Source organism: Hippopotamus amphibius, chromosome 2 (genome assembly GCF_030028045.1).
Source record: "Hippopotamus amphibius kiboko isolate mHipAmp2 chromosome 2, mHipAmp2.hap2, whole genome shotgun sequence".
In the NCBI taxonomy this organism is placed as follows: Eukaryota; Metazoa; Chordata; class Mammalia; order Artiodactyla; family Hippopotamidae; genus Hippopotamus; species Hippopotamus amphibius.
The window spans coordinates 108,309,713-108,332,707 of NC_080187.1; the positions used below are offsets into that span (position 1 = coordinate 108,309,713).

At 40.0% G+C, this 22,995-nt stretch overlaps 1 protein-coding gene across 1 annotated transcript in view; it reads left to right on the forward strand.

Moving 5' to 3' along the window:
• The window catches only part of LOC130845127 (probable ATP-dependent RNA helicase DDX60), an 82,932-nt gene that overhangs the window by 55,452 nt on the left and 4,485 nt on the right, over positions 1 to 22,995 (forward strand). The window contains exons 27-35 of the mRNA XM_057721883.1: positions 1,542 to 1,689; positions 2,968 to 3,120; positions 5,986 to 6,090; positions 8,224 to 8,424; positions 12,609 to 12,713; positions 13,500 to 13,641; positions 15,312 to 15,433; positions 20,904 to 21,051; positions 22,319 to 22,461. Of these exons, the coding sequence (XP_057577866.1) occupies positions 1,542 to 1,689; positions 2,968 to 3,120; positions 5,986 to 6,090; positions 8,224 to 8,424; positions 12,609 to 12,713; positions 13,500 to 13,641; positions 15,312 to 15,433; positions 20,904 to 21,051; positions 22,319 to 22,461 (1,267 nt within the window). The remainder of the gene's footprint in view (positions 1 to 1,541; positions 1,690 to 2,967; positions 3,121 to 5,985; positions 6,091 to 8,223; positions 8,425 to 12,608; positions 12,714 to 13,499; positions 13,642 to 15,311; positions 15,434 to 20,903; positions 21,052 to 22,318; positions 22,462 to 22,995) is intronic.

Consider the following 22,995-nt stretch of genomic DNA (forward strand, 5'->3'; position numbering starts at 1 on the left):
TCTCTACTGCTTGGTCAGTACCTCTCACCCCTGAAATGGAGTTAGATGGGACACAAGTGAGCACAGATTCTCATGTTAGGAGCTTTCTATGTGCACAGGCGAGAGTGCCGACTGAAAAAGAAAAAACCCCACAACCTAAAAGTTGAGAATTATGTTCGATTCAGCGGACATTTTGAGGACTTAATCCCGGGACACAGCATCTCAAATAGCAACGAGGGACTGCTCCAAAGAGGTTGAGGGAGGAGCTGGCATATATAGGAGTTTTTGCAACAAAGACCAGGTAGTTGGAACTTCAAAAGATTACTGTTCATTAAAGAAAACCAGGTATCTCAAGTTAAGGAATTTAGTGCTTTTCTCTGTATGGGAAGATGCTAGAGTCTGGGCTCACTGAAATCATTCCTTTGATGTGCACTTCAGCCATCTGGCGCCAGAGTCCTGTGCTTTCTCATCCTGTCTCCTCAGGGTGCACCATGCTGGGGAGGGAGGCTGCAGTGGCTGAGGGCTTGGCAGTGGGCAGCCTGTTTGTCTCCATCCTGAGTTCTCTCAGGGCTCACCATTGGGTGACTGCGGTGGCTTGGTGGCTGCAGCATCCAGTGTTTACTGATACAGCAGCAGCTTTTGTCTTTCACAAGAAGCAAACCAAGAGAGGACCAGCGATGTGGGTGTCTGCAAGAGGTGGTTCCCATAAGGAGGGACGGGTAATGATTATGGTAATACAGTATGGTCCAAGCCAGCATTTGTGGGGTGGTGTCTGAGGTCAGATTCCCTGCAGGGATCTGAGATAGAACCTTATGTAAGTGATCTGTTGAAGGGGTGTGCTTGTGAGGCACCTGCAAGAAAGTGAGGAAGCAACAGAGAGAAAGTGAGGAAGATGTGTAAGGGTGTGGGTGTTGCTGGAATATAGCTGACCCTGACCATCAGGGAGGTCTGGGGGCACTGCAGGATGGTGTCAACTTGCATCAAGGTGGCTGGTTCCTGTACTTCTTATCAGTCTGGTACTGGCTGGGGGCCACCTCCCCACTCCCAGGAGACATTGTAACCTTCCAGGCATTTCCCAGGGGCTCTTATCAGTGGAGGGCTATTCTCCAAGGGATGGTGTTACCAGGAGCCCTTGGCAACCGAACTCAGAGCCACTGTAGCGTCTACAGGAGGAGATAAGGAGGTGCCTGCACTCAACCGTGCGGAGCCGGGGGACACCTACCTTCCTCAAGCCTGTGACAGAGAAGATGCTCATCACTGTAGCAAGGGGCAGGGGGTCCTAGTGGGAGGAAGGATGCTTAGAGCAGGAGGAAGGATGCTTAGAGCAGGAGGAAGGATGCTTAGAGCAGGAGGAAGGGAGGGGAACGTTCATACACAGTAGGGGACTTTTCTGATGAGGCACCGCAAGTTCCAGAGGCTAATGAGGGAGAAGGTTGGTTCAGGGTGGCCCGGGTGTATGTAAGGAGTGGATGTCTGGGTGATGAGGGGATCCGGGACATCTTAGGCTTCCTATGGTGGCCAGACCTGACTGTTCCTCACTTAAAATTTGTTTTTATAAGCAGAGATGAAAGAAGCCAGAGAAATCCCAGAAAAATGGATCAAAGCTTAATCCATGAGGCTGAACGTGATAACCTGCTCAAGGTTCTTGAGAAGAACTTGGAGATCCCTCAGGACTGCACGTATGCTGATCAGAAGGCCATAGATGATGAAGTGAGCCCTTCGGTGGGAGCAGAGGTCCCCCAAATCATGTCACGCTCCTGCTACCACTGCTGGGCTCCAGACAATGCTGGGTGTGATACCTCAGTGCCGTCCCCTCCAGAATAGAAATCCCCGTGCGTGGCCTTCTGGCTGTACCTAACCCCGAGGGCTCTGTCTGAAAAGGACAGGATTAAGTTCATAGATGATTTCTTGCTCATTAACAGTTAACCCCTGGGGGTGGCTGCCCTTCCATTATTTCTTTCTACCATACCGTTTCTCACAGCCTGAATTCTACCCTCTGGTTTCACACGCCTCCACCAAATATTTCAGTATGTGTGGTCCCATGCACTTGAAATAATACGCTGAAGCTTTCTATATTACAGTCCAAACATGCCACCAAAAAGACACTGAAATATCTAAACGTGGTATGCCATTTCTTCTTCAAAATGTTTTTTAATGCAAATAATGCGTGCGTCTGGTAGACAAATTTGAAAATACAAATTAGTAATGATAAAAGCCATGGCAGCAGTCAGACGTAATCACTGCCCTTCTGGATCAGCCTTTCATATCTTCATGACCACACACACACACACACACACATACACACATCCAACATACGAGTGTGTATATGTGCGTTCTATTGTATACGTTCTTTTGTAAATTTTACGGTTTCCTCTTTTTTGAGACCCATCCTCATTTTCATGGTCCCTGATATCCCATTGTATGGTTGACTGTACAGTGGAGTGTATTTTGCTTTTGGATTTTTAGGGCTTTTGTTTTTTCCTTTTTTTCTCTCTCTCATAAACGTTGTTTATTTTAGTAATATAACTCTGCACACAAGTGGATTTCCTCCTTAGGGCAGGGATATTTTTAAGGCTATCTGTGACCAATTTACAGTGAGAAGTAAGCCTTCCTAGACCATATAAGGTAAGGAACCTGCTCTGCTTCTTGGAGAAATCGGTCACCCCGGGGAAAACTCTTAGGGCACATCTGACCTCCCTCAGGCAGGAGGGACCACGCTCACACCTCCCCTTGCTCAGTATGTCTCACCCCTGAAGTGGAGGGAACCAGCATGAGACATTCTGGTCCAAGACTTTGGAACATTTCCTGTAGTTCCTGTTGCTCCCAAAAGTGTTCTTTATATGTAGAATTAATTTCAAATAATTGACCTCACTTGGCCAAATTATTATATGGTGTGCTTGTTATTTTCATTTCACCATTTAAAATTCTGATTTAAATTAAAATTAGGTAAGAGATGATCAAAATCGCTAAAACTCTTGCTTCTTTCAGACTTTGCAGAAAGTATTTGACCGGGTGAAATACTCGAGGAAAGGCGTGAAACTGAAGGCTTTGGCAGAAAGGGGAATTGGTTATCACCACAGCTCTTTGAGTGCCAAAGAAAAACAGTTAGTTGAGATTCTTTTTAGGAAAGGATTTATTCGGGTAAGTGAAGTTCTTCATTCCAAAACTTGAAACTCTCTCTATAATGAAGCTGAGTGCCCATAAAGAGTAGAAAATAACTAGTTTTTCTCATCTAATTATGTCTTTGTTTTTAAACAACCCTGCATTTTCCATCTCATTTAACTGAGGGAGGGGGTTCAAAATATCTCATTCCGTTTATCTCTTTTTCATGAGATTCAAGCATCGCCTAAACAGGTACTTTTCCAACGATTCCCAACTATATTTGAAATATATCTGTGGCCATCTAGGGATAAATGCCCACTTTTCATTTATACTGTTGACAGCATTTTGTCAGACTGTTCATGTGATTTTGGCTGCAGGCATCTTTTCATAGGTGTGGGGGGCATTCGGGGTAGCGTTTCGGTCAGATCTTTACCCGGTGTAATAGCTGAAATGAGAACAAGGATGTAGTGCTTCCCCGGGGCCCCTGCCCGTCTTGGCAGACTTTAGCAGTGCCGTCCTCATGCTCTGTCCCGTCTCTGCAGGCGGACAGGAGGCAAGTTCCCTGAATCACTCGACAGCTAACCCTGGTTATGTTGTGTTTGGTGGGTCCGGTAAGGATGCGTGGGGGTAGTCTGGATACAGTCACAAAGAGGGTTTATGTGATTTCCTCATTAGTTGAGACCTTGAGTCATATTTTAAAATAGACCTTGACTTTTTCTAATTATCCACATTAATTTTCTGAATTATGTACATTATATTTGTGTGTGGTGGTGAGGGGAGACATTGGTTCTGTTACTCTAGGGAGTATCTTTTAATCTTCATAAATAAATCTTGAGGAATATCTGACACCCTAATTTAAGGGTAATTCTGTAATCTGGGGAAAAAAACCCAAAATGTATCATTAACAAATTTGTTTAGCTTTTTTCTTAACTAGTAACAAATTATTTATTTATTTTAAAACTAAATAAGCAGAAACAAAATTTTTTGCATGATTATGAATTGAGGTGAACAGGCACAACTATTTTGATCATCATTTCCTGGGTCTCAAGTAGTATCTGTTAAATAGTAGTTGCTAAATTACCATTAGTTTAACAAATGGATGACTAGATCCCTCTAGAAAATGTGCTATGGAAATAGTGATAGCTTTGTTATCGAAAACACATTTTTCAAAAGGTATTTATTCTAGTTATAGTCTAGATTTAATGTTCTTTCTTTTCCCATTCGTGTTCTTATTGAAGAACTTTATAAAAAACGGTTAATAAATGGTGTGTTTCATTTGGACAGATTGTAGATTTCAGGTTCAGAATAACCAGAGAAAATTATTCCATATACTTCACCATTAACCTTTTAACCATGACTTTATGATAATCAATATACGAGGGTGAGTTAAAAATTATCCACATTCCGGTTACATTAAAACTTCTGTTGGCTGCGCTGTCTTATCAGCGCTTTCCTTTCAAGGCTACTGTCTCCCCAGTCACTGCTGGGCAGGTGTGAATGTGTTACATCAGTTCATTTGTAACTGTGGTGTGAGCAAAAATGGATGCCCCACTTGTGAAGTGCAAGAAAGAAGAGCACTGTGCCAACCAAGAAAAAGTTCAAAAGTCAACTATCAGCTTGAAAATTGATGCTTACAGTTTCCTGGAATTCTCAAGAACCAGTATTAGAACATTATCAGGAAAAGGTTCAACAATCAACAGTGCTCATTACAGTGAGATGCTTGTTGAAGAGCTGAAGCCTCAACTTCGGATGAAACTCAGAGGACTGCTATCCAAGGGCGTTGTGATCTTGCATGACAATGCGCGTCTGCATTCTTCTGCCCACACTGTCGACACTCTGCAAAAACTTCATGTTGAGGTGTTAAAGCATCCTCCCTATGGTCCTGATCTTGCTCCATCAGACTTTCACCTGTTTGGTGTCCTGAAAGCAACCCTACAGGGACAAAGATTCACTTCTGATGAAGAAGTGAAGACAGCAGTGCATTCATGGCTCGCAGCTCAGCCTAAAACTTTTTAATGAGGAACACGAAAGCTTGTTGAGAGATGGACAAAGTGTATTGAAAAGCAAGGAGATTATGTCAAAAAATGTTATATTTGTCTTTTCTAAAAATGAACTAAAATAAATTCTACAGCCAGAGTGCAGATAATTTTTGACTCACCCTCATAAATAGAAAGAGAACAATTAGAAATACCCAGCATTATATGAAAAAAATGAGTAAAAATGGATTATTTAAGAAACTTTAAAGTTTGCCTTACTCCTTTTCTGGTCAGTTATTATGGCAATTCAGGGAAAAAAATGAAACTTAATTTGCTCTTATTACTTATTTACTTATAATTTATTTCCATAGAAATAATCTTCACACATAAGTTACAGTGGGTGAGGCCGGCCACTGCCCATAAGTGGATCTGTAACAGTATTATTCCCAGTTGTGGGAGGTTCCCTTTCTAGTCATTTATTACAAAGTATTTCCTGAGCACCGGTCATGTGCCAGGTGCTCTTTTTGGGGGCTGGGGTACACGATGGTGAAAGGGGCTTGGAGTCTGGGGCAGAATGGTAAACACACAGACGATACACTTGAGGTGGTCATTAATGCCATGAGGGGGGATGCTGAGGATGGGGCGGTCACTTTGGATGTGGTGGTCCAGAAATTTCTGTTGGACATTCGAGCAGAGGACGTAGCAAACCAGATGAATGGATACATGGGAGAAGAATATTCTGGGCAGAGCAGAGTGAGGGAGGAGGGGCATGGCCCTGAGCAGGGAATGTGACATAGCAAGAATGCCAACGTGCTAGAGTCTGTCGCTTCCTTCTGTGGTTTAACTGAAGTTCAAGGCTTTCAGTCACTCCATGGCATTCCCCTGAAATGCTGTTTTACGAAGTTTAACTACTTCATTCTCCTTCTAGGTGGTGACGGCTACAGGGACACTTGCTTTAGGAATCAACATGCCTTGTAAATCTGTGGTTTTTGCTCAGAACTCAGTCTACCTGGATGCTTTAAACTACAGACAGGTATTGCAATATGCAGAAACTCACTGTTGCATTGCTAAAATAGGGCCATAAAAGAGTAAGAAAGGTGAGCCTTTGGTTTGCAAATGTGCTGCAACTCACAGGGACATTGCTTCAAGCCTGAAGGTCATGTTTAGCTGTGATATAGAGGGCAGCTCATGGGCTTGGCGTTATGTGACCTTGGGTGAGATATCCAGCCTGCTTGGTCCCTCTTTGCTATCTCCAGAATAGGGATAATAAGGATGGTCCCGCAGCATTTGCACGAATTCAGTGAAGTGATTTGTAGGGAAGACACACATGGAAGGTGCTTGAGGACTGTTTCCTGTCCATTCTCTGTGCCCCTGAGTTTGTGCCCTGGGGTTCTCTTTCATGCTTCTCTTGTCTTTGCCCCTGCTGTGCACTCTACAACCAAGCTGACATCATTATTCTCCTCCAGTGGTTTTGATTTTGGCCTTGCAATTTCTGTTTCCACTGTCTTTCTTTTCTTTTCTTTTTTTAAAGACATTTTATTATGATTTTTTACTTTATTAATTTTTTATTTTTGGCTGCATTGTGTCTTCATTGCTGCACACTGGCTTTATCTGGTTGTGGTGAGTGGGGGCTACTCTTCATTGTGTTGGCTTCTCTTGTTGTAGAGCACGGGCTCTAAACGCTCGAGCTTCAGTAGTTGTGGCACATGGGCTCAGTAGTTGTGGATCCTGGGCTCTAGAGCACAGGCTCAGTAATTGTGGCGCATTGGCTTAGTTGTTCTATGGCATGTGGGATCTTCCTGGCCCAGGGATCGAACCCGTGTCCCCTGCATTGGCAGGTGAATTCTTAACCACTGTGCCACCAGGGAAGCCCCTCTGCTATCTTTCATCATACATTCTCAGCTTGTAGTGTTTAAACAGTTTTCCTAATTTTCATTTCTCCTGACTCTACTGTGTCCTGCATGCAGACGGTTTTCCTGTTCAGGATCATTCTCAGTGAATATTTCTGCTAGATCTATCAGCCAGTGTTACAGTTTTTATCCAAGTGCCCCCTCCCTTCCTCATGAAACACTTTTTTTTTTAATGATAATTTATTAAAATAATGCACAAAAATTTTCTCTGAAACCCATTTTTCCTAACTCACACAGCATCACACAGTTCATTTGCATTTTTTTCAAGTGTATAGTTTGATATTTTTTCTCATTAATTATCTATTTTATACATATTAGTGTATACATGTCAATCCCAATCTCCCGAAACACTGCCTTTCTGTTCCCTGATAGGCCTTGTTCCTACCCAATACGACATCCTTAGTTTTTCCTCCACTTTACCAAACCCTGTCCTTTTGATTTCTCCTCCTGCCACTGTTCTGGGTATGAACCCTCCCCGCCGTGTCATCTTTGGGAATCTCACATTTAGGGATCTGGGGTCAGCATTATGGATGGTGAACTTGGTAGTGGAAATGCCAGGGTTGGAGTCCTGGGTCTTCCACTTCCTGGCGTTTGCCTGCTGTGAGTTTATTTCCCTAAGCCCTAGTTACTCTACTGTAAAATGGGAACAATGATTACACTCATGGTTGTTGTAGGGTCTTTGTAAGAAAAGGTGTAAAGGACTTAGCACATTCTAAGCACTTCCTAAACGAGAACTAATATAACTTCTGTAAAGTGTTTGTTTTTAACTTTCTTTGTACAGGTAGCATTTCTGAATTTTACCTTACTCCTGCATCTCCTCAGTCTGTGCACGATTTTTATGGTAATTTGTCACTCAGCACACGTGGGTGTGAGGGAGAGAGAGAGAAGGGACAAGAAGGGGGGTGGGAAGGGAGAGAGGAGGACTAGTAAGTTCAGCTATAAGTGAACTTGAAACCAGGGGTCTCATCTTTTTTTCTTCTCGATGTTCTTTCTTCTGTATATCATTATGCAAATACCTGGGACAATTTTGGGAATGAAATAAATACATCACGATGACGAACATCTCCTTTTCAGCTATGTCTCAGCCATGGTGAATGTCCTGTGTGGTACCCAGGTGGATTGTAGTCTCAGTTCTGTAGTGGTTGGACATCCGTATGGTTTGCTTGCTCTAACCCAGCATAGAAGGCTCACATCTTATACTGTGATGGAGAAGCTGTTCAGGAAAGTTTTACTTTGTGATTCTGTTCTGCTTCCAGATGTCTGGACGGGCTGGACGGCGCGGTCAAGACCTGGGGGGAGATGTGTATTTCTTTGATATTCCGCTCCCCAAAATAGAAAAGCTCATCAAATCCAATGTCCCTGAACTGAAAGGGCAGTTTCCACTAAGCATAACCCTGATCCTGAGACTCATGCTTCTGGCTTCCAAGGGAGATGACCCCGAGGACGCCAAGGCCAAGGTGCTGTGGGGATGGTTTCTGAGGCTGAGTCTCCATTACTGGCCGGGCTCTTCTTTTACATCTGTAGCGATAGCTTCTTGGAGTCACCGGTCTTTCATGCTTTGTAGTGTCTTGGTTGGTACCGGATTGGGGGTGGGTGGGGAGAATAATAATTAGTTTTGTTGTCTCTATCAATCCTAGAATTTATGACCAGATGGGCATTGGGAATTGCCCAGATTACTGTTTTCATGTGTGATAAGCATTGTCCCATAGGAGTGAAGGGTGCTGGCTATGGGTTTAAAAAGATCTGGGTTACAGAAAAGATTTGTGTCTGTGATTTCATAATAAAAGAGTTTATTTTTCATAGAAAAGTAACCCAAGTTCATCAAAGAGTGTTTGGGTAATGTAGAAAGTTGAAGGAAGGGAAAAGGCCCCCATTCCTAGTTTCACTCTCCAAAAACAATCACATTCTCATTTTGGTAATTTTTCCAGTCATATATCTAGGCATAGGTGTGTATTGGTTTTTAAGCAAAGATATATTTGGATTTAGTTGGACTTCAGACGATGGTTATAAACTTACCCTGAAATTTTCTGCTCAGATAAATATTCTGAGTCCAGTCCCACAATGAGAGATTTAACATTTGTAACTAAATAGTTGGTTTTCATCCTTATGAAGATGTGTTGTGAGAGGGACCCACTCCTCCCTGTGTTTGTATATTGATAGCATGGCCTCTAAATTGGATCCTGTTTGCCGAGGTGACGATTCTTCCAGGGCTCTGTGATGAGTAGGCTCTCGTGTTGTCCGTGCTCCTACAGAGCAGGTGCATGTCATTTTAGACAAAATTTCCCCGTGTTTGAGTTCTGATTTTTTACCTCTATACAGGAGCGAAGCATACATCTTCCTGCAAGCTTTTTAATTTTTTTCAAAAAGGTTATCTGAATCGTTGATCTTCTTTGCCTTGGCCTCTGTGAGAAGATCTCTCTGTAACTTTCACACAGAAAAACTCAAGTGTAGGCATCAAATTCTTGGAATATTCTCTTTACTTATCACATCAGATTAGAATCACTTCACTGCCCTCTGGCATTTACTGTCATAGAAGAACAGACTCTTTTGACATTTCGTGTAGAGGAACTGTGCTAATTCCTGTTTTATTATAGTTTATTTTATTTTTTTCTGCCTATGTAATTATATGAATTTTTAAAAATCTGTATACTTAAATTCTTTTCCCCAGGATTTTCTATTTTGTGTGTTCTTCGTTTTATGTTTCATGTTTAGTTATTATATGATAAGTTTCAGGCTGCATGCTTAGAAGTTTTTATCATGGTAAAATACACATAATGTTAAATTTGCCATCTTAACCGGTTTTAAGTGTACAATCCAGTAATGTTAAGTACATTTGCATCATGCAAGGCTCAGTTCATTTTGGAACTAAGAAAATAGTTCTTACATTAGATCTTTGATATTTGCTTCAGCTTTAATTTGTTCACTTTCCAGAAAAAGTTATAACTTTCTAAATTGAAAATCATTTTCCTGGTCTCCTCTGTTGTTTTTCTTCATTATTAGAGAACACCTGAGTTCATCTCCTGCATCTCTGACTCTCTCCAGAGTTTCAGATCTACTCCTTAGTGATACCATGTGGACATTAATTCTGCTGCTGGACTTTTTTTCCCTGAAATTCTTCACTACTTCACGTGTCACCCTTTCATATCATAATAATGTGTCATTTTTAAAATGTCAATTTCTATTGTCCATTTACCTTACATGGTTGTGCCTTGTTTCATAAGAGGTCATATCTTTTGGCATCCATTGAAGAAGCCAAATAATTTTTCAAAAATACATTTTTCTACATAAAAAAAAACATTTTCGTAGGTCAGATTATTTTTGAGTGGAAGCCAGTGTTCTTGTGATGGTCTGTAAGGTTCTACAGAGCCTGATCCCAGATTCCCTTGTGAACTCACCACATCCTGCTCGCCCACACGATCCCACTACCTGCTTCACCAACACTAGGCACGTAACAGCCTGAGGACCATGGCTTTGCTGTTTTTTCTGCTTCCAGAATTTTCCCCCAGATGCGTGCGTAGCCTCACTTTCCCACCTCATTCAGTTTCTTGTTCTAACGTTAGCCTGCCCCCCACCCCTCCTGTGCTGTGGATAGACCCCGGTCTGCTGCACCGACTGTGATCCCCACTCATTTATGCATAGCACACATCACGCCTTACGCAGCTTCAAATCTCTGTCTCTATCTATATCACCTCTATCATGTTTTGGTTTATTTTCTCTGTATTTCCCACTGGAATGTAAGCACCTTAAGGCCAAAGATGTTTGTTTGTCTTAATTTCTGATGCAGACATGTAATAAATATTTGTAGCATCACTTGAATAATTTTAGGAAGACGGTCTGTTTTCTTAAAAGAACTGATCTTTTGTGGGTTTTTCTGTTTTCTCACTTTTGAATGAACGTACATCCATTCAAATCTGGTGGTTTGCCAAGAAAGAGGATGCGTGCTTTTTCTTCTGGTTTCACTCTCTCTCCATCTCAGTGCTGTTTAAATACCTTTTTAAACGTGAAGCTAGATGAATAGCTTTTGGCCCAAATCTCAGTGTTTAGCATATTTTCAAATCATGTAGCTTTTCTGGACTGAAAGTCCATCTTCTACCAATCTCACTGACAGATTGACCCCTTGGAGTCATTCATCACCATGAGCTCCAGTAGGTATTGCTGTCAGGACTCTTCCTGTCCTAATAAGACTTCAGTTACATGGTCTACATCTCCAGAGTCACAGTGAGCCACCAGAAGTCACTCACTCTCTTACTACCCTGCTGTTTTCTGGCTGCTGCTTGAAATGCAGAGCAAGAGAGAGGAGAGGTGGTAGGAAAGGGCAGTTTTGGCTCCCTGAAAACGTATCGCCCCAAAGTAGAGGTGATGGACAGTACACCCCCTCCTTCCCTCCCCCTCCCCCCTTTCCTTCGTCCATCCCTCCCTCCCCCTTCCTTCATCCTTCCCTCCCCGCCCCCACCCCGCGCTCCAACTCCCCCCTCCCCCTCTCTCCCTCCCTCTCTCTCTCCTTCCTAGTCCACTGGCCTTACATTGAGTAGGGATTCTTCCAGGTACTTTGAACTCTCAGGCCTCCAGGTTTCAATTTTGGTGGTGTGGGGAAATTCTCCTTTTACTTGAACCTCTTAAGCGTTTGAGTGGGCAGCTGAAAGGTATCTGAACTGCTACTTCAATGCAGTTTTACTACCTCAACATTTTTATTACTCTGACTTTAATCAACCTCATTCCATTGTTTCTGCAACAATACTTCAGGACATGGAATAATATATCAATAATACCATATTTTCTTCCAGAACAACCCAAGGTTGTAAGCTCTTAAACTGTTGAGAAATACACTCCCGGGTGACAAGAGAGGGACCCTGGAATTTAATGTCTATTTCACATTTATGACCAGATTATTTGGCAATATGTTTCATTCTGATGATTCTGTTTCATATGTTCTATTTTGTTGGAGGAAGGTTGTGCCACATAGGAACATGGTAAAACAAGACGTGTGAGATCTGATTGAATCTTAGGTAGGTGTGGTATCTGTGAGGTAAAATGGATATGGGTAATATATATTTTATTGTTTTATCTTCTTTTATGGGATGGTCTGTCAGATGTGCCCACAAGAGGAGACAGAGGAGGGGCTCAGGGAAGCAAATGAGAAACTCAGAGGTCCTGGGAATGCAGGCAGGGTGTACCACGCGGGGCTTCATGGAGACCCCAGGATGGTCCAGTGGCAGGAGGCACGAGTGGAGGGGAAGGTCCGTGGGGAAGGCAGGGCACCTCGGAGTAAGCAGTTAGGGACTGGCTAGTTGCAATAATTCAGGTGGGCTATGGGAGCTGCTGTGGTCTCTTGTTGCCTGGCACCTGGGGTGTTCAGGACAGGGAAGTATTGCCTTGGTGTGTGAGAGTGAGCTAAGGAAGCAGGGGGTGTGTAGAGTTGGGATTGGCTGGTTTGTAGATGAAAGGCAAGCTTTTAGTCAAAGTGTTATCTTCAGGAATTAGCCCTGAGATTGGCAGTCTCTCCCCAGCCAACAAGGTTTTTAAGATGTGAAAACATCATAATATACAGAAAAGAATGTTGAATTCCAGTGTACCTCTCTTGTCACCCAGGAGTGTATTTCTCAGCAGGAGCACGGTGTAAATGAAGTGCTCCTCTTTGCAGGTGCTGTCTGTGCTGAAGCACTCGCTGCTTTCCTTCCAGCAGCCTCAGGCCCTGGAGATGCTGAAACTGTACTTTCTGTTCTCCCTGCAATTCCTGGTCAAGGAGGTAGGACCGTGCCTTGCCTTTTTGTGAAATAGGATCGATACCATCTTTGTTTCTCATCATCCCTAACTGATTCCAGTCTCTCCATGGTTATAGTCAAGGATTCCTATTACTTAACAGTTGATTCAATTATCAGAGTGGGCCAGGTAGTGAGTATTAATCTCTCTTATGTGGGTCTTGTCAACTGAAAATAAAATGCACAACCTGAAAGTTGAGAGTTATGTTTTATTCAGTGGACATTCTTGGGACTTCAAGCCCGGGAGACAGCATCTCAAATAAGGCTGAGAGACTGCTCCAGAGAGGCAAGGGAGGAGCCAGGATGTGTAGGAGTTTTTGCAACAAAGACCAAGTTATCGGAACATCAAATGATTACTGTTAATAAAAGAAAACCAGACATCGCAAGTTAAGGAATTTAGTGCTTTTCTGTATATGGGAAGATGCAAGAGTCTGGGATCACTGAACTCATTCCTTGGATATGCACCTTAGCTCTCTGGGGCCAGTGTCCTGTGCTTTCCCATCCTGAGTCTCCTCAGGTGCATCCTTGAAGGGGCGGGGGCTGCAGTGGCTGAAGGCTTGATGATGGGCATCCTGGGTTCCCTCAAGGCTCACCATCCGGGAGGCTGTAATGTGATGGCTTGGTGGCTGCAACATCCTTTGCTTACTGATATGGCAACAATATTTTAGTCCTCAGTATTAAGTACTATTTTAAACTGGCATTTAATACATTATCTATTAATAAATGCATGTGGTTGAGTTGAGTCAAACTGATAAATTATGTCTGTTCTATAGGGCTATTTAGATCGAGAAGGTAATCCTACGGGCTTTGCTGGACTTGTGTCCCATTTGTATTATCACGAGCCTTCTAATCTTGTTTTCGTCAATTTTCTCGTAAGAGGCCTTTTCCATAATCTCTGTCAGCCAACCACGAAAGGTAAGCTTGACATTTCATACGTATGGTTTAAAACCAGCAGAGGCTCTGTAAGGAAGCTAACACTTCAGGAATATTTTTTTTTTCTACAAAGAAAATACAAGTTAATGTTCAGATAATTTGGAGATACCAAATTAGATCAAATAAAGTTTTATATGCCTACTAATTAGATGACATGGGAGACAGCTGTATTTTGTGGCAACTACTTACAAATATCAACTTCTTGCGAATGTGAGAGATTCCTTGACTCCAGGATTCAGAAATATTAACATATGATTTTTTGGTAAATATTTTTCTAATTAAATATATGCTCATCATAGAAAGAAGATATGTGAAACCGTTGTGTTAAAATAATATTCACTGTTGATATTTGTGAGTATTTTCTTCCAATTGTATTTTCTTTGAATATACTTGTATAGCGTTTTTAAATAGCTGATATCATCTTACTGCATAAGCTAGAAACTTGTTTTCCACCAGATATATTTTTGTCAATATCGTGTACATTTTTTATGAATTCTGTTTGTGATGGCCACCGAATATTTCATGTAATGCAGTTTTATAAAAGCCTTTGATTTTTATAACTAAACCATAGATCTTTAAACCATGTCTCTAAAAGAAATGTTACCCTCTTTGTGCTTAAATTTGTTATAGTTCCTGATGCCTAGTGATTTCTGTGCCTTTCACAGCAAAACTTCACTTTATTTTCTGTCATTAACTGGCAGGAGCGCTCAATTTTACACAGTGTCACTAGGCTCTGAATGTGCATTGTTCTGTGAAATGCAGATACTCAGGAAGTTCTGTCTCTCAGAAACTCTGTAAGAGGAGAAATAATTTTAAACAACAAGAAGTGTGGTTGTATTTATTGCTCTGTGTGTGTGTGTGTGTGTGTGTGTGTGTGTGTGTGTGTGTGTAGGGGAGGTGTATGCTGTTGTAAACGTGGAGGTAGAAGCTTGATGAGGCAGATAATATGCACGTTGCTCTTTTGTATATGAGGAAACTGAAACACAAAGAAGTTAAACAAATTGCCATGGTCACAAAATCTGAATATTGTGAGTCTTGAGCCAAGATTGAAATATGCAAGTTGTTAAAGGTGTCACTTTTTAACATGACCATGTAAGACTCACGTGCTGTGGAGGATGGAAGTGATATATATATATATATTTAAACATATATAAGTATATATGTGTTTAATTGGAGTATAGTTGCTTTACAATGTTGTGTTAGGGGTTGACGGTATATTAATATGAGTGGCCGGAAGAGGGGGGGAGGGGCTGTGGGTTATTCTAGGCTGCGTTCTGGAAAGCTTGAAGTGCTAGGCTGAAGAGATTGGACTTTGTTTCTGAGGCATTGAGATGCAATCAGAGGCTTTTGAGGAGGTGGACATGATCATTAAATGCTTTAAGAAAACCAATCATAGACTAAAGAGGAAGATCCCAGGTAGGGGACAAGCAGTTTGTGGTTGGAGTGGCAAGGGTCTGAAGTAGCCGGGGGAGCAGCAAGAAGGACGAAGAAGGCACAGATGTAAAACTGCCAGCAGAGATAGTCATTCCCTAGTCGCTATACTTGTTACAAATTAATAGTCTCTGTGAAATAAAATGCAACATAACATTCAACTTAAACACTAAAAATGGGATTGATGTACTTTTTGTAACCAGACATTTTATTTTGTATAGGCTCAAAACATTTTTCTCAAGATGTTATGGAAAAGCTAGTGTTGGTATTGGCAAATCTGTTTGGAAGAAAGTATCTGCCCGCAAAGTTCGAAGGTGCTGCTCTAAAGTTTTATCAATCCAAGGTAAAATTTTTGATTCTGATAACATTAAATAATTAAGACAATTAAATAGATCCTACCATAAATGATTCCACAGCAGTAGGATTTTATTAATATAGAGTTCATTTGTTTTATTGAATAATAATTTGTTCTTCGGTAATCATTGTTATATTTAATCTGTAATTCATGTCTCCTCTATAAATCTGTCAAAAGGTTAAATGCCTTGAGGAGAAATGAGATAAAAATTTTTGCTCATGTTTTCCATTTGATTGTATGAAAGTGTAGCATTCAGTGGCTAAAGAAAAAAATTTAGGTAATTATACATTAAATGAACTAATAGTCCCTGTCATTGAATCTCTGGTTCTCTTAGCATCTTTTTACCTTGAAGTAGATCTATGGATAGGAAGTGTATGTTGTAAACTGTAACGTTCTCACTGAAAAAAATATTAGAATAGTCATCTAAGAAATTGTCCCTTGACACGCATAGACTGTTACCCGATTTTATTTGCAACAACTTCTTTGATCATGATTCTCTATCATTAAATCAACATCAAATAACTGTTACTAATGTATTTCACTAGAATCTGAGAAAGTGGGAAGGGCTGGTTATACCAGGTAACCTTGGTAAAAGGTAACAAGGAAGAACAAAAAGAGAAGAGTTAAACTCTGTTGTCTAACACCACAACATGAAGTTACCAATCTTAGCCCTCATAGCATGTTCTCTAGACCAGCGAACTCAATTTTAGTCATCGACTTTTTTTTTAGCTCTTTATTGGAATACAATTGCTTTAAGTCATTGACTTTTTATCTTCATTTTTTTTTTCATCACAAGTACATTCTCAGACTACTATTTGTTTTGGTTAAATATATTCATTTTTCTTGTAAAAGACAAGTCAGTGTCTCTATTTTTGCAAAGAAGGTTGTAACAGAAAAAAAAATACAATGAAAGAAGGCTTTGAGTGGAGGCTTCCTATGTCCCTCCCTTTTTTTCCCCTTTAAAGATTATTGGAAATGTGAGCACTTGCAGGTGGGACATGGGAGGTGGCCATCACTCCTGTTGCAACAGAGAGCTGTGGAAGGGATGAGGATTATATTGGCTAAAATTATAAAATGGCGGGAACTTATCCAAGGTGTGATTGGAATCTCCAACCATAGTTTTTCTCCCAAAGAATTTGTTGATTCTGGACAAGGTTGAAAATTGTGCTTAGCATATCCAGAGAGCCTCTCCTATGAGATGAAAAACAAAACAGAACAATAAAGCTTTTAGTGATTACATGGGGCTGGAGTGACAGACTAGATAAGAGAGTGTTAACTCAGGACATTCACTGGATCACATCTGCATAAATTATTGGGGCTTTACACTGAATTTTTTGCAGTCTTGTAGCATTTATTAAATAAAAACCCACTAGAGCAAAGAGTCTGAATTTATTCATAGGCTTGTATTACCCTGAAGGCATTTTTAAAACCATTTAGGGCTGGAAGATGTAAAAGTAGGTAAGGAGGCTCTACAGGAACGAGGTGGATCTTTGGGAATCTTTTAGGGCTGAGAAGATGGAGACTCACCAGCCTCATACTCAGAACCCAAGAGGGCCATGACCTAGGAGCAGAGATGCACCAGATATAGACTGAATTATTAAAACTGGAAAACAGTATCAGTCCACTTTGAATCTCTACTTAGATTGAGGTAATCATATCTTCACTCACTTGGCCAAACACGAAAATAGGGAACTCACTCTAGTGGAAGATAACATCATTTGAAGTCTATCAGGTCCTTTTACAAACACTTCTGGTGAAAGAAAAAAAACTAAAAAAATGAGTAAGCAAGAATATATGACCAATTAGCAGGAGTGAAAGCAGGCAATAATAATAAACACACAGATGATCCAGATGTTGAAGTTAGGTTGTAAAGACTTTAAGTATTAATATGTTCAAGAAAATGGAGGAAGAGATAGAATTGATGAAAGAATGGAGAATTTCACTAGATAATCAAATGGACAGCCCAGAATTGGAAAATGTAATATCTAATCAGAATATATATATTAGAATATACAAGATCAGTGAGTTGACTGATTGCTCAATAGAAGGTATCCAAACTGTAACACAGAGAGAAAAAAATGAAAATAAAAGTGATAACATATGAGAATGTGGATCACATGCAAAAGGTTTAATGTTATATAATGGCAGTCCCAAAGGAAGAGGAGGGAGAAGAATGGCAGGAGGGTATTCAAAAATAATAGCTGGGAATTTTCCAAAGCTGATGAAAGACAGCACTCCATAGTTTCAAAAGCTTAGTCAACTTCAAGAAGGATCAAGAAACCTTAAACTTAAACTGCGGAAAATCAAAGAGAAAAACATCAATCAGCTAGAGCCAAAATAGACATTTCCTTGAATAAAAGCAATAAGATTGATAGCTGACTTTTTAACCGAAATAATGGAAGGTAGAACAACATGGGAATATAATTTTCACTCTACTCTGTTTATTTCTATGCGTGAATGTGTACATATACTTAGTGTATGTTTTAAACATAAGTTAAAACAGTGTAAATATATTCTGGTTGGTTTCATGACATGTCAAGAAGATATGCATGCTTACTGTATGTCAATTATATCTCAATAAAAGTCCTTTAAAAAGGAAAAAAAAGATATGCATGCCTTCTCTTTTTAAGTTTTTTTGAGGTATAATTGATATATAAAAATTGCATGCATTTAATATATACACATTAATGAGTTTGGACATATGCATACACCTGTGATATCATTGCCATAACAAAGGCACAAAACATATCCACCACCTCCAAAATTTTTCTTGTATTTTTATTTACTTATTTAGTTAGGAATTAAGATCTATCCTATTAATGTCATTTAAAGTGCGCAATACCGTATTGTTAACTGTAGGTACTATGTTGTCGAGAAGATCTACAGAAATTATTTATCTTGCATGACAAAAACTTTATATTCAATGAAAAACAATTCCCCATTTCCACATGCACCCACCCAGCCTCTGGCAATATTTTCTGCTTCTATGAGTATGACTATTTTAGATCCCTCATGTATGTGGAATCATGCAGTATTTGTCCTTCTGTGAGGCTTATTTTACTTAACATGATGTCCTCTAGGTTCATCCATGTTGATCTCCTTTTTTAAGAACCAGTAATATTCCATTGTATGTATACAGCACATTTTCTTATCAATTCATTTCTTATTGATTCATCTGTTATGCACATTGGGTTGTTTCCCTATCTTACCTACTGTGAATACTGTTGCAGTGAACATGGAAGTGCAGGTATCTCTTCAACATCCCGATTTCAACCCTTTTGGGTATTTACCCAGATGTGGAATTGCTGGAACATATGATAATTCTATTTTTAATTTTTTTAAAGAAAACTTTGTATGTTTTTCATAGTGGCTGCACCAATTTACATTCCCACCAACAGTATATAAGGGTTCTAATTTTTCTACATTTAAAGTTTTTCTTCAACCCTTATATGTTGCTTTTTTGATGATAGCTGTTTTTAACAGGTATGAGGTGGTATCTCATTGTGGTTTCGATATGCATTTCTCTGATAATTAGTGCTGCTGAGCAACTTTTAATATGCATGAGGGCCATTTGTATGCCTTCTTTGAACAAAGGTCTACTCGAGTCCTTTGCACATTATTTGGTTTGTTTTTGGTGTTTTTCTTGCTGCTGAGTCGTACCAGAGTCCTACAGATTTTGGATAGTATCCCCTTATCACATGGATGGTTTAGAAATATTTTCTTCCATTCCAGAAGTGCCTTTTCACTCTGTTGATTATTTCCTTTGCTATGCAGAAGGTTTATAATTTGATGTAGTCCCACTTGTTTTATTTTCACTTGTGTTGCCTATACTTTTGGTGTCACTTCAAAAAAATTATGACCAAAACCAATGTTGCTATATTTTCTTTTATGATTTACAGTTTTAGGTCTTACATTTAAGTCTTTAATCCATTTGAGTTTATTTTTATGTACAGCTTATGGTAGGGGTCCAATTTCAGTCTTTTACGTGTGTCTATCAGGTGTTGCCAGCGCCATTTTTTGAGAAGACTATCCTTGCTCTATTGTGTGTTCTTGGTACCTTTGTCAAATATCTGCTGATAAAGTATTTGTGAAATTTATTTCTGGACCAGAAACACCTTTATTGCCTGAAAATTAAACAAACTCATTTCATTTCTAAATACACATAAGATTAAAAAATAAGTAAAATGGAAATTATAGAATATTTTAGTTAAATGATAATGAGAAATGCATACAAATGCGGGATGTGATTTATGCAGTGATTAGAGGGACATTTATAGCCTTATAACCACATCTTAGAAAAGAAGACAGGCTGAAAAAAATTGGTGATTCGACTTTTCAGCTTAAGGAGTTAGGAGAAAACAAAACAAAATAAAACAGAATATCTAACTTAAGGTAAATACAAGAAAATAAATAATAAAATGAGAACAGAAATAAAGTAAATTGAGAACAATTGTAAAAAAAGGAGAAATCAACAACGCCTAAGTTGCTTCTTTGTTAAGATCAATAAAAGTGATGAACACACAGCAACACTCGTTGACAAAGAAGGGAGAGAATGCACAAGTTACAGTTATCAGGAAAGAAAATGAGACATTATTACAGATCTTATGTAGTACAGCAAAAGGAACAAAGAGATCTCATGAATCACTTAAAACCAATAAATCTGATTATTTGGACAAAATGGGCAAATTCTTAGAAAATGCAACTTTCCAAAACAGACCTAGGACTATATGAAAAAATTTCATGTCTGATATCTATTAAATAAATGTAACCAATTATTTAAAAAAACTTTTCCATAAAAAAAAAACCCAGGTTCAAATGGCTTCATTGGTGAACTTTTTCAGACATTTAAAGAATAACAGCAAATTTTCACAAACTCTTCTACAGGATATAAAAAGAGGGAGCAAAACCTAAACTTAATAGCAAAACTTAACAAGGACATTATAAAAAATTAGAGATATATCTCTTTCATGAATATAGATGGGAGAATAATTAACAAAATATTAGGAGAATGAATTCAGGGAGGTTTTAAAGACCCTCACAATTAAATGAGGTTTATTCCAGACACAAAGCATACTTTACATTGTTGCTTGCTTTCCAAACATGTCACTAGATTCTTTGAAATATTCATAGGGCTAATATGAGGGCATACTTCTGTTGAAAAGAGGGTTTTGATTAAGTAGCATGAAAGCACATTCTTAAGAATAAGGGTATTGGTTTTATAACACAAATAGGAACAAAAAATGAATTTCACCTGAATTTCATAGATAAAAGAATGGAACGGTTACATTACTCAATAGATAGATAACTATAGAATTATATTGCAGTGTTCTTTGCCCTTCCTCCAAACTAAGTTTTCAAGGACAGTATGTAGATGTCTCTGAAAAGTATTTGGCCTCCAGTTTCTTTTTGCTTTTCTTTTTCTTTTTTTTTTTTTTGGATGACCTCCTTGGTGATATAGGTGTTTCTGGAGGAACTCCCTGAGGACTTCAAGGCTGCTCTAGATGAGTATAACACGAACGTGACAAAGGACTTTGCCTCCTTCCTACTGATTGTTTCCAGACTGGCTGATATGAAACAAGAACATCAGCTCCCATTGTCAAAAATAGGTCAGTGTATCTTAGCTGCTTTGTGGAACAGTTGAAAGAATAAGTAATCTTGCCTAAGAATATTTTATCCCAGAAGAAGAGTAGAGCCCTGCCTTGGAATAAGGGGATCCTTTCTGCTGTCTCACGAAGGAAAGTATGACTATTAGAATTAAGTCAAGGACAATGGAGAATGACATTCGATAGAGTCATGTATAAACCATCTTGATTAGAGGTTGGGTTTGGGACAAGCCTGGAAAATGGAGTAAGGACACCTACGAGATGAGAAGAAATGAGAGGCCATTCTGGCACTTTTTCCTTGAGAGGAGCTGTGCGTGGCGGTCACGAACATGAACTCTCTGCATATTCCCTGAGTCCAAGCTCTGGCTCTGCTGCTGATTAGCGGTGGGACTTTGAGCAGGTGACTCCACATTCCTGCCTCAAGTTTCTCAACAGATAAATGGGAAGTAGGATAACACAACCCACCTGGTTTGGGTGAGCTTCATGTTTGTGACTATCTCAGAACAGCACTTCGCATGTAGTCAACACGATTGATCTTTGCTCTTATTTCTCATGAGCTATTGGATGGAAATCTTCCCCAAGAACGGAAAACTGGAAACAGTGACGGGGGGAAAGGGAAAGGGTTGAGCTCTGGGTAGTCATTTCCTGGTTTCGTTTTACGCCAACATCCTTGGAAAAAGTCGGGAAGGCGGAGCGCGTAGCTTCCTGGGGAACAGAAGCAGACAGTGGCAGCGGGTGTGCTGAGAATCCCAGAGGAGGCCAGAATAGGAGCGCAGGAAGGTTCTGCCTCCATCACGAATGAGAGCTGACTCTGAATGCACCATCAGTGCTTTAGAAAAGGAGGAATGGAAAAAGTATTGTTTCCTCTTACGCCATTTCCAAACCTGCTGCTTGAATCACCCTGTCTTTAAAGATTCTGAGGCCAAGTCTGAGTTCGTTGGCAAAAGGACCAAGGTAGTAACGATAATTCTGGGTTAAAAGTGGATACAATTTAAACTTAGACTTTTAGGACCTGTTGATGAAAGCAGCTAAAATATAATACAAAATGTTATAATATTGATAATAGTATTAATAGCTAGCGTGTGTTGTGTGTATTCTATGCTAGGAGGTGCTCTTACTGCATGTGATCTTTCGTACTCTGCCTTCGTTACGATGTCGGGTCCTGAAAGCCGAATGGCTCCCCTTTGCTGCATGGCCTAGAGCAGGCGTGTGAAGCTTGGCAGTCTGGCTGAATCTTAAAAGCTGATTTATGCCAACCTCTTACCGCCAGATTTCTCAGGAAAAGAGTGTGAAGACTCCCAACTTGTGTCTCACTTGATGAGCTGCAAGGAAGGAAGAGTAGCCATTTCTCCATTTGCCTGTCTCTCTGGGATCTCTGATGGCAATTTGCTTCATCTAGAAGCTTCAGATCATGTAAGTGGAAAACGGGGCTTATAAATAAAACGTCTTTAAGAAGGAACTGTGTTTATACTCCTAGGCAGCTTAGCAATGACTTCAGATTCCCCAAATTGAAAAAAGGTTCTGAGTGTATCAACAGAAACACCCAGGAAAAGGTGCTCTTGAGGCCACTATGATTCCAGTTTCTCCCCGTGGCCTGAGGAACCCTGTCCCATTATACAGAAATCCTGGACCAACACTTTTCTGGAAATTGACAGAGGTTTGCTGTGAAAGGAGCACATAAAACTATCTTCAAGCTTTTGCAGTATTGCTGTAGACCCTGTAAATCCCATATATTCTGGGTCACTGATGTCAAAAATGAGGTGCAAAGAACTACACGTATAAGTCAAAAATTATCTGCACTCCGGCTATATTAAAATTTCTGTGAATTCTACAGCCAGAGTGCCGACAAATTTTGACTCACCCTCGTAGATACGTTTCAGATATGCTGGATAACCCATTTGAATGTTGGGATAAACTTGCCACCAGTTTCGCTTGTGTGCAAATCCT